The 12,440-nt window shown below is 41.5% G+C and overlaps 1 protein-coding gene across 1 annotated transcript; it reads left to right on the top strand.

The window, feature by feature from the left end:
- The first annotated feature begins 622 nt into the window (after window positions 1-622).
- On the top strand, window positions 623-9,984 carry NHLRC3 (NHL repeat containing 3). Its single transcript, XM_041407397.1, has 7 exons — window positions 623-724; window positions 1,770-1,919; window positions 2,813-2,960; window positions 3,471-3,671; window positions 4,788-4,879; window positions 6,741-6,853; window positions 7,330-9,984. Exons 1-7 carry the CDS (start codon window positions 677-679, stop codon window positions 7,556-7,558), a joined length of 981 nt encoding a protein of 326 aa, XP_041263331.1. The 5' UTR covers window positions 623-676; the 3' UTR covers window positions 7,559-9,984.
- Window positions 9,985-12,440: the final 2,456 nt, after the last annotated feature.

Here is a 12,440-nt window from a genome sequence, read left to right as displayed (position 1 = left end):
GCGGACACGGAGACAAAGGCGCCCTCCGGGAGCCGCCGGGTGCGCCCGCTCCCCGCGCGTCCCGCGGGCGCTCCGGCGGGCGCAGGGGTCGCAGCGGCGGCGGGAAGGGAAGGGAAGGGAGGGGAAGGGAAGGGCGGCAGCCCCGCTCAGCACGCGGCACCGCGGCCCGGGGCGCCCCCGCAGAGCATCGTTCGCGGCGCCGCCGCCCTGCGATCCCGGCGGGCAGAGCCGGGGCGGACGCGGGCGGCCCCGGGGGCAGGCGGGCCAGGTGAGGAGGGCGGCCCGGGAGCGGCGTGAGCCCACAGACAGCACACCCCCTCCGCCGGTCCCGCCTCCCTGCCGTCGCGCCCCTATGGCATCACAGCGCAGAGCGAAGGCCCTTTTCCGCGCTGGGCGACGATAGCGATGCCTGCACAGCAGCGGCGGGAACGCGGGGCGGCCTCGCCCCTCGCCCGGTTCCCGGAGCCGTGCCGGAGCGCTGAGCGCTGCCCCGAGGCACCACGGCGCCCGCCCCGCACCTCCCCCGCGCCGCCGCCTCTGCTCCCGGGCCCGGCACGGCGCGGGGAGCAGCGGCCGCCGCGGCGATGTGGGAGGGGCGGTGGCCACGTGGCTGCCATGGCAACCGGCCCGGCCCCCGGGAGGCGGGAGCGGCAGCGGGGCCGGGGCTGCGGCTGCCATGGCCGGGACGCTGCTAGCGCTGCTAGCCCTGCTCGGCGGCTCCCAGGTGCGCGGCGGCCGCCCGGGGCTTCGTGCCAGGGCCCCGGTTCGGGTGGGCAGCGGGGAGGGCCCGGCGGGGCCGCCGCGAGGGGCGCGCCCTCGGGCGCGGGTACCGGCGGGGCGGGAGGTGCGTGCGGCGCCCGGGACGCGTCCGCTCTCGGTGCCTCCCGCGCCGCTTGTGGCTTTTGGGTTCCGGGCGGAGACCGCGGCACTGGGCGGCTTCGCAGCCCCGCCGAGGTAGTGCCGGCGCGGGGCGGCCCCTTCCAGGGGGTTGCAGGCGGCGTGCTGCGCCCCAGCGAGGAGAAGGGAGCTTTTGGGTATCTGACTTCCTGCTTGATACTGGCAGGTGTTCTCCTTGCTCCTTTGCTCGCCGTTTTCCGTCGTGATAGCCCGGCCTGTCTGTCCGCAGCTCTGTGTCATCCGTGTGCCCCCTGGTCCCGGCAGGGCAGGAACAGAAGTGTCAGTGGCCCTGGGCCTTCAGGGTCTCCCCTTACTTGGCTCTGTGGTGACTACTCTCAGTGCTTAGCTTCCCCTTTTCTGCTGGAAAAATAGAACAAGGAGGTGGAAGATTAATTTTTTCCATTATTGATTAAAATGTATACATTGACCCGAGTCTGACTGTTCCTGGCGTTTTACACTTCTTCATTTTCAAGGTGCAGTTTTCATTCTTGACCTGTTTTTTTTCTTATTTTCACATCTTGAAGTGGCTGCTGAATCTGGTGCATTTGGAACCTTCTGTACTATTTTCCTCACTTTGGAGAGTGATTTACAGATATTAACAGCAACTCTGGTGTAAGCAATTTCAGGGTGTGTGTTTTGCCTTCTAATTCCAGAGTTCCCTGATCCAAAGGATTCGATAAGCAGATTGTTGAAGCTTTCCCACTTGTAGTCCAAACCCCTAGCTGCAAGCCTGCTTCTGTTTTTCTGCCTTGTTAATTTAAATTGAGTAAATGAATCTGTGATGCTTCAGCACACATTTACTTTCAGCTGCTGTTTCCTTTGATCCCACCCTCATGGAATTTCACTACTATATATTTCTTTTGTATTCTCAGGTTTTGAAAGCAGAGTACTTCTCTCCTTGGAAGGGAGAGCAACAGATGTACAAGCTGGACATAGGCTGGCCTAAAACTCCAGAACACTTCACTGGCCAAACATTTTGTGTTGCTGTTGACTCTCTCCATGGTTTGGTCTATGTAGGACAAGTGAGTGGGAATACTGTAGTTCTCTCTTTGTTGTTTTTGTGGTTTTTTCCTTTAAAGTGTCTGGCTAAGATTTGTATATATATGTGTATGTTTGTTTACATATATTTATATATTTTTATATATATGAATAATTATTGTATCAAACTCAGAGAAAATATAAACAGAAATGTCTCTGCTATATCTATTTTTGAAAGCAGTTCTGGCACAACATTTTTTTGTGTGTTTTTTTTTTAAAGCATTACATTTCTGTGGTATGAATGCATGATCCAACTTAACTGAGTTACAGCAGCTTGTTCCCTCAGCTGTAAAATAAAATGTGATTCTGGGGCAACTGAATCTTCCATTCTTTGAGGGCTTGTCCCGTGACATCAAAACCACACAGCTCTTTCAACCAGTTAAAAGTAATTTGGGTTAAATTATTTCCTCTACCCAGGTCCATGTGTGAGTATCTCTAGGCCATGGATAAGACATTCTCTCCATGGGATGTCGTGGGAATTTTTTGTAAAGCACAATATGAGTACTTGAGTGCCATGCAGCTAATAAGCACTGTTGCCGTTTCTCATGCCCATTACATTGGGCACGCTTTTCAGCAGGAACACAAAATCACAGTTCAAGCTGAAGACCAGGATAGCTGCAGGCACTTGGCTGCTCTGAAAGCTGGACTCTGTGTGACGTAAAGGTGAAAGTCCAGACTGACTGGAAGGTTTTTTCATGCTAAATTTACATCCATATCTCTTTTTCCTTTTCTAGCTGGAAAAAGGGTTCTAGCAGACAGTCACATCAGGAGATTCTTTCAATTCATGAAACATTGCAAAAACTTAACAAAGAGGAATTTTAAACTGTAAGATTACTTAATTAATATGTTTTCTTTAGAACTTTTTTTACCTTTTCAGCGAGGAGACAATGTGCCAAAGGTACTTGTATTCTCAGAAGAAGGCTATTTTCTTCACTCCTGGAATGATACAGTTGAAATGCCTCATGGTATCTTTGTTTGGAACACTGCAACAGGAAGTTCAGTATGGATCACAGATGTTGGAACAGGTATGCATCGTGGTGGTATGAGAAATATTCAGTGGGGAAGAAAATGTAATATTGCTTTAAACAACTCACTTATTTAAGTCTGTCAGCAATTCTGAGATTGATTTGTGCTTTACTTGCCATGAACGAACTTCTCAGGTGCTGCACAAAATAGTGTGAAGTTTCATGAGTTGTGCTGTGTGTCTGCTTACAGCTGCTGAGCTTCAGCACTCAAGCACTGAGTACTGTCAGCACTCCTCCCTACCACCCAGAAGTATCAGGGAGAAAATCCTGATAGACATAAGTTTAGCCTTGCTAGACCTAGGTTTGGTGATCCTAATACAGCGGATGAATAGTGTCACAGCCTGTGGATTTACTAATCCATTGTCATAACCTCATTATAGAATTTTGTCTGTTAAATATATTAATATTACTTACTTTTGAGTATCAGATCTTCAATCTTTGCAGTCAGTTTTAATACTTACATTTTGTTTTGTTAAGATGTTTTTGCACTTTCTTTTTTCCTTGATGCAGGGAAATACGGACACACAGTGAAACAGTATGGCCCTTTGGGCAAACTTATGCAGGTCTTGGGCACACCTGGTAATGCTGGTTCAAGTTTGATTCCCCTGCAATTTGATCAACCAGCAGATATCTTTGTGGAGGAAACTGGAGAAATCTATGTTGTTGATGGAGATGGAGGAATGAACAACAGATTGCTCAAACTATCAGATGGTATGGAAAAAGGAACTCTTGCAGTAGTTGACCGCTGAAAACTGGATTTTAAATAACATGGCTTGGGAATATTTTTAGGCAAGTACTAGGCAGAACTGTCATTTAACTTTAGCTTGAAGATCTTATTGAATCAGAACCTGTTTTACTGCTTGCTGCTTCAGGAGAAATCTCCTAGTCATTAATGAGAAAAGGCTGAGGGAGTGACTTTGTTCAGTGTCCTGGTTACCCCAAGACATTCAGTCTCCAAGAAAGAAACCTAAGGGGGATTCTTATTGCTGCCTTAAGTCAGTAAAAGGAGGCTATAGAGAAGACAGAGGCACATATTTTTTTGAGATATACAGTGAAGAATGAGGAACACAGAGCAAAAGATTCAAGACAAAGTAAGGATGGTCAGACAGTGAATGACAGGGTGGTCCAAAGATGGTTTGCTCTCTCCATTCCTGTAGATGCTCAAAAGCTGATGAGTTATGGGCAACTTGATCTAACTTGAGAGTTGGCTTTTTTATCAAGGCTAGTCCTGCTTTGAGGTGCAGGTTGGACCAGGCAGTGTCTGGAGGACTTTTATACTTAAATTGTTCTGTGATTCTAATTAGCTCACTCATACTCCTCAGTTAGGACAGTGACTAAAGAATCTGCACATGTCCGCAGCTGGAATAAGTGGAGGAGCTACTCCATTTTCCTATCAAAAAGCTGATACTTACCTAGTTTGCAAAATGGTAAATTGTTAAATGTGAAAACTTCCAGGTAACGAGTGTTAAAAATCAATTTAGGAAATAAATGAATAGCATAATCAGCCAACTTACTTTTTTTCCTTTTTGTATTTTTTTTTTTAATTCAGTGTTTAACAGAACCTTGGATTATGGCTCTTGTGTATTACTGGCTACATTTTTGTAACCATAATCGTGAAACCACTAATAACAATCCAGTAGTCACTGTAGTATTCATGTTTTCTCTCAGATTTATGTATTGGGAGTACTGTGTTTATACAGTTTAGAAATCTCACCTTTTACCTTTTGCAAAGTAACTTTGCAAGAGAGTGACTTAAAAACTGGTTTATTTGTTGTTTTCTCACTGTGATTTTTTTAACTTTTATCTTTCATGGTGCTCACTGTTCAGACTACAAAGAGATATGGCTGACTGGAACAAATGGGAGTGGCATTGGTCAGTTCAAGATTCCTCACAGTGTAACAGTGGATGCTTTTGGACGGGTAAAGAATTGAGGAAATTTTTTTATTTAATCTTTCAACAGACTTCTTTATATGTATTTGAACAAAACAAAACATTTATCTTTTTTGTTTAAACTGTTGTGATCTGTGTCACTTTATGTGATTACAGTTTTTGGTGTGGTAGTTCTGGGCTGAAGTTTCATAGTGTAGGTTCTATGGAAGCAGCTGACTCCAATGCTAGCACCAGGATCCTGACAACTTACACTGTCAATGCCCATGCAACAACAGAGTATTCCTCTTGCAGTTTGTAACAGGTTGCCATTGTGAGACTACAGGAGAAGTGTGTTCTGTAATAAATAAAAGCACTTCTCTTTCTTCCTGTAGAAGCAGCAGCCTGCTCAGACCATCCTGACCTTGGTAAGCAGCTCTTCTCCCATGGGAAAGTGCATACCAAAGGATCAAGTCCAGCCATAACTATCTGTGCTTTGATGTAAAACCCAGAAAACTCAGCTGTGAATGTGGGGAATGAACGATAAGAGCTAGGAACATCGGCTCTGCTCTTTTTGGGTTTTCGTAGTTACTTTCTCTCTCATGCTGTCTGGCTGTGTAGTTGGTCCTAAAACTTGTTCATAGAAAAAAACATATGACTACTCAAGTGTGTTTATTAAAGACAATCCTGCTAGATGACAAAGTGGTGGTCCGTTTCCCTTGGTCACTATACTTCAAGGGGTTTTATCTTCATATTTTGAAATTCCAAATAAGCTTTAGGTGATAGTGAGGCTCTAGCTAGGTTGTGGACATTACTCTCTTTTACATGCTCAAGGCACTCCAAGAGTCTGCTTCTGCCAGGCATTAATTGCAGTCTGGCTTTTGGTCTTCCACTGCTAGAGAGGAATTATGCAGTCGCTTCTTAATCTGTTTCAGGGAAAATAAGACTGCTTCACTAGAGCACCACTGGTTGAAGCTAATTCTGCTGATGCTGTCTGAATCAGAATAAGAAGTGTATATAAAAATCAATTCTCTGCCAAAACTGGCAGAGAAAAAACAGGAGGAGCATGGTCACTTTATGCTGCAGGATAACCATGAGTTTATTAATTCAAAAAGAGTGACTGGGATGAGCTATGATTTAACTGCCAATGTAGTGTTGATCATCAGTTTAGAGAATTAATTGTTAACTCATAAGAAATCTAAGAGAATGCTTTAATAGTGCTTCATTTAAAAACAGTGATGAAAGATCTGAGGTTATGTTTATTGCTCTCTTTTAGGTGATACCCCAGAAAAGTCAAGAAGTTTACTTACTAGGCTGATGACTTGTCAACAGCTAAATCTTGATTGTTTTACAAAAAATGCCTTCATTGGAACTGTCTAGTGGTATTGTTAGCTTGCAATGTTTGTGAGCCCAGTTAACACAGGACAGGACAGAGACAAAACTGGTTAGACAAAACCAGCTAAACATGCTCTAAGTGTTTAAATGGCTAAATATTTGTAGTAGTATTAGGCATGTCAGGAGTGTTTACAGATCATGATCATTAAATGAGACTGCCATTGGAAAAAAAATGCAGGTGACAGACCTCTAGATAGATCTTCAGAATTTAATAGGTGGAAGTATGTCCTCATTGTGGGGATAAAAATGCTACCGAATATATCATATAGCCACAAAAAAAGAAGAGAAAGCACTGATTTCTCTGTTAAGGTAGTATAAAATAATTTGTGTATGTTAACTACAGGTCAGTTTTGGTTTATGTCTGGCAGTCAGATCTATTGATTTAGTTTTGAATGGGAAGGTATACATTCTTCCAGGGTACAGTCTTCCGTTTTTACTACAGGGAACTTTGTTTCTGTAAGAAATAAATTGATTTAATTTGTTCCATTTGTTGACAGCCATGATTTTTCTTTTTAACAGGTATGGGTTGCAGACAGAGGCAACAAGAGAATCCAAGTTTTTGATAAAGTCACGGGAGAATGGCTTGGGTCTTGGAATGGCTGTTTTTCAGAAGATGGACCCTATTCTGTCAGGTATTGTTGAACAGTTCTAGAAGCACGCAATTGCGTAAATAAGGCATACTCTTACTGGTGAATTAAAATGTTAATATTTAATGCCTGCTGAGAAGGAGTTAACCAGTGAAATAAGGTGCTGGGTGTTCTAACATATGTGAAGATCTGCGCAGTTGCATCTTAACAGGGAAATCCTGGCTTTATAGCAAGCCCTGCAGATTTGATTGCAGGATGGGGAGCTTCACTTTAAAGTTGTTATGTTATTAACCTTACTCTGTTCCAGCTTTTACAGGAAGAAAGATTTTCTTGAACAAGTTTTCTGTAGCATAATGGGTCTCAGTGAACAGCCATATGAAGAGCAAGGCTTGCAACTTAATTCCCAATGTTGCATTGCATTTTGTCGGTCATAGCCTTCAGAACTGTGGTTGTTAAAGAGGTTTTGATTGTGATAAAATGAGGTGTCATATGGAGTTCAAAAATATGTTTATCTTTCCCAGGTTTACTGCCGATTACAAATACCTGATTGTAGCTCAGCTGAATATCAACCGGTTGGCAATCTTGGCAGCACCTCCAGTCGGCTCCATTGGGGACTGTGCCATAGTCCACAGTGTCCAGCTGGCTGATGAAACCAAACCACACCTTGTGGATGTAGACATGAGGAGTGGAGCAGTCTATGTTGCAGAGATTGGAGCCCAGCAAGTACAAAAATATGTACCCTTAAGCTGATGATTTCCCACAAGTGCTATGACACAAGCTGTGTGAAATTTAAGACCTATGACCACATTTCCTTGAGTTCTTTATGGACTGTGTTTCCTTAGACAAGCACAGAACTGCACAGGTGCTCCCAGAACGTAGAACTAAGACTGTCCTAGCTGTTCTGGAGTTCTGGAGAATTACTTGGTGTTGAGCTGTAACTTGTTTAAGTAATGATATGGTGGATATGGTGGCTTTTAGTTTTGTTCCAATTGTAAAATGATAAGCATTTTAATTTTATTATATAAAACTTTACAAACACAACTGTTCATCATAAATGTATAGAGTCAACTTGGGGCTCTGCTTAGCCTGTGTGTGTTGTTAAATGGTCAGAAATGTCTGAAAGAAGTTTTATAAATTATTTCCTGAGAGAAGAGCACTTCATTTCAATGTTTCTTCACTTTATTTTCTGAATGGTTGTGCTGATACTGTCCAACAGAGAATATAAGGACGTGTCACAATGTTAAATTAGATGCTGCTGGATATTGGTGTCAGTACTGGCATCTGCCTTAGGTGGTTAATGACATAAGTATTGAATTCTGTTTTCAGCTCTAGCTAAAGCCATAAAGTCTGTAATAAGCTTGATCTAAATTGATATTAGACACTTCAAACTAAATTAAAAGTATCTGCACAGCAGCCAAGTACTGATTCTTAACTAAATTAGTTCTTAACCTTATTTGATTTATATCAGCATGAATTTTCAGTTCCATAAGATTTCATAGTGGAACATATTGAGGTTCAAGTTGTGTGAGTTCCTCAAGAAAAACAAATTGCAATTTGCTAGGAAAGCCTTAATCAGCAGTAGGGACTGGGAGACATATGATTTTCTTCTGATTTAATTGAAGCTCTGTCAGTTAACAGCAAAGCATCTGTTTTAATTTATTTCCAGAACTCAGACTTCATCAACTTCATTAATGTGTTAGAGTTAAGTTTCTTACACTATATTGTAGCAGATGTCTCTAAGCTCTGTCCTAAAAAATCCTGCCTCTCCATTCCCAGAACAAAGTGGTTCTCCTTTCTTTACAAGTTGTTACAAGATTTTAAGTTCACTTTATAGCATAGAGGGAACCAGGTATGGGAAAAATGGGATGGGGAAGATGGCATGGCAGAAATGAGACCATGGATAACTGACTGCCATGGTAAAACTGGATCCACATTCCGTATTTTCTAGCACTTGGAAAAGTATGAGAGGATTTCTGTGGTTTCCACAGTTTATTCTACTGCATGGATTATTTTAATGCTAATTACCAGCTAAGAGAGGTCATTTTTTTCTACTTTCTTAGAAAGGGAATATGGGAAATGGAATTGTACTGATGGGAAATACGACTTCAGTGAATGTTGTCAAAAGCAAATGCTACTTAATTTGGTAGGTTCAACTTATGATCACAAACTTGTGAGTCAGCAGATGGAAAAGCTGTTCAGAAAAGTCAGGTTCATACTTTCTCTAGAAGTAACTCAGCTGTGGAGCCTGACTGCCTGATTTCAGCGCTATTTGAGATTAATGCACTAAATGTGAAAGTTTTGTTGTTGGCTACATCCACAACAATAAGACAAGATCCCACCTGGAGCTGCCCTCACTCAAGCCTTAAAAGCAGAACTTCAAGGTTATATAGTAGCAAACACCATCCATCAATCATGTGGTCTTGAATGGGAGCTAGTGAGCAATATTTATTTGCTGAAAAAGTAGTAGTACTTCCTCTAGACCTATGTGAATATGTCCACACAGTGTGTTGTGTGGCTTTTCTAACTAGTTTTTGACTAGCTCAGGGATCTCTGCTCTGTGTGCAATTTAGCTATTTCTTGTCTGCACAAGATGGGTTTATTTTATAAAATTTTACTATAAAATCATGATTTGAGCATATCTTGGTGTGTAGGGGGTCCAGGCATACCCATCTTTCTTCACTACATCCTCTCCTTATTTATTTTTCCTTTGTCACATCCATTTGAAAATAGAACTCCAAGCTCTCTGGGAACATGTTTTTGTGTTTAGTAAAGCAATGTAGTGCACTTTTCGATGTTGACAAATAACTTAATTGTACAAGTTTCTGCTTGCTGCATGGATCTGCTCTCAGCTCTTTTCCATGAGCTTTTGGCTCCAAGAAATGGGGAGCATCCATCCAGTTTTGTGTGGCTTTACTGGAATAGGCCAAGGTGCCAAAATGTGCCTTGCCAGTAGGCATTTGGGTATCTGTGATGACAGGGGACAAGGGATGCTTATTACTAATAATTATGAGATGCTTAGACTCTGTTTTATCTCTGTGTCTATGACCAGACTGAGAAAATGATTTTGTGCACTAACTTGCTAATTCTCTGAATGTTTTCTTATGTATCACCTTGAAACCAATTTCTGAAGAAATGCATAGCAGGAGAACTTGATAAAATAAATTGAGAGTTTCGCATTATTAAAATCTTGGGTGTTTTATTTCTGTTCTAATATAGATGAATTCCATTGTAATGGATTACTCTTCTAAATACAGGGCCCTCAGCACTTAAATAAGGTATTTAATAATTTCTGATATCAACATTTAAATGTAATCTAAAATTCCATGTTATCTTTATACATCACTATTTCTGTGGCCAATCTCTTTTGCTTTCTAATTTATATATCAACACAGAGACACAAATATCTCTCATATGTTTCCTTCTAACTAATTAGTAAAATGGAATGATGAGTTACATAAGTGCCAAGTTTAAAAAAAAAATTAAACTGTATACCCTAATGATGCTAATAGATTGGGAAATTAAAAAGTAACTAACAAAACACTTCTTATACCAAATCAGGTTTTATTTTCAGAAAAGATTTACTGAGCAGTCTGTCTAATTTTTAGAAGACCAAGAAGGATTCTCTATGGATTAGAATATACTTGCACAAGAAATAAAGTAACATACTGCAGTGTTAACTAGATAAGAGAGAAACCTAGAGGTGATTTCAAAAAATTGTCCAGAAATCTAATTTTAGGTAATCAGTGCCAGCTTTTAGGTGTGAACAGTAATCACTGGAGTATTCAACTAATGGAAATAAAAATAACCTCTATTTTAATGTCTCCAGTTTTGCAGGCCATTTTTTTTTTTTGGGTATGTACCCAGGTTGTTAATTGGATGTATTTCCAGGAAGTAAAGACCAAATCACATAGTCCTCTCTCTGCACAGAATCATAGAATGATTTGAGCTGGAAAAGACCTTCAAGGTCATCTGGTTCCAACTCCTCTGCCATAGGCAGGGAACTTTGCACTACGTCAGGGTGCTCAGATCATCCAACCACAGCTTGAGCATTTCCAGAGATGGGACACCCACAACCTCACTGGGGAACCTGTGACAGTGCCCCATTATTCAGGATTGTTTTGTGATGCTCAACAGCCTTCTTTTGTGTGTGTATGTTCTCCGTCAGAAATTTATTAACAATATTTGGCCAAAACAGAAAAACCTGTGTCAGGTTTGTGCCGTGCAAGACCAGGTCAGTGAGGCTGAGCACCTCAATAAAAGCTGAAGGGGAGGGTACGAAAGTATGTTTGTGTTCATTGCTGGGAGTTCACTGTCTTTGTGGTAAGTTCTCTGCCTTACAGAGGTTATTAACCTTTTTGAAGCATTCAGTAGTCAGTTATCTCAGTTAGCACTTACTTTCTTAATCTGTATCCCGAGAAGCCTTCTCAGGTGATCCATCAGCCAGAAGTGTTTGCAGTCGCTCAAATTGCCTGTACCCAACGTAAGAGGGCACCAAACCCCTGCTGATGCTTGGGGGACTCCCTGTGAGGACAGACCTAACAGCTGGTGCTTCCTGAACGTTTTCAGTAAGTCAACAAAGATAATGAATTGCTCCAGACTTCCTTTCTCTTTTCAAAATATACTGCTTTAAGCATAAGCTGATCATAGAATCATGGTAATTTTGCCCCATGATTACTGGATTTATGTCCATGTTTTATTTCCATGGTTTTCCTACAGGAAAAAAAAATCAGTAATTCAGTGTCCAGAGACAACTGGATATTGTGAATTGATTCTTGTAGTCCTTACATCCTTGGTTTCAATTGAATTAATAGTGATAGGTTGCTTTGGAAACATAGTTATTTATAACAGTATAACTGCAGCAGAATAGTTATACCAAGAAAGTGATGCCAGAATGTTTCCCTACAGAGGTGCCTCTGAGATTAGAGCTAAACTTATTTCATCTCATTCACCAGTTTTATTCTACCTCTCCTTTCTCAGCCTTTGTTAAAAAAAAATCTTGCTCAGTTTTGCATTACTATTTTATTCTACTCCTTTGGGAGACTGCATCTGCAAAAATTGTATTTTCCAGTAGTTGCCATAAAAAGGTTAGAACACAGGCTTTTCTTCAGGTAAATGATTCAATATAGTTGAATCATTCAGTCTTCAGTGTTCATAAAACATAAATTCATGTTGCTTATATGAAATTTTAAAGTAGGAGCATATGAATTGATGCACATAGGATGATTTGTTACTGCATTAAAGTCAAAGTAACACTGATATAAATGAGATATCGAATAGACTTTCTTTATCATAGTATCACATGTTTCAAGTCTGAGGAAACCGCATGTAATTGTGTAACATGTAATTTGTGGATCTGCAAAACAGAGGTGAATAATACTGCCCAGTTACAGCAGGAATAATCCTGGTAATTCAGTTTCAGCTGTGGAGGGATCTCTTACAAACAAATTAAGACTTGAGAAATCTCTTTAATCTCTTGAAGAGTCTGTATACTTAAATTCTTCCTAACAGTCAATAAACATTATGAAGAGGAGGCTTTATATTTAATCTGAATTAATTTGTCTTCAACACCCTGTGTTCTGTTTCCAGGTAGCTAAGAGATTTAATATGGCTTTTTTTTGTTGTTGTTTTTTTC

Source organism: Onychostruthus taczanowskii, unplaced genomic scaffold (assembly GCF_017590055.1).
Source record: "Onychostruthus taczanowskii isolate IOZ18803 unplaced genomic scaffold, ASM1759005v1 scaffold26, whole genome shotgun sequence".
In the NCBI taxonomy this organism is placed as follows: domain Eukaryota; kingdom Metazoa; phylum Chordata; class Aves; order Passeriformes; family Passeridae; genus Onychostruthus; species Onychostruthus taczanowskii.
The sequence above is the reverse complement of the archived record's forward strand: the minus strand, read 5'-3'. Positions and strand labels throughout refer to the sequence as shown.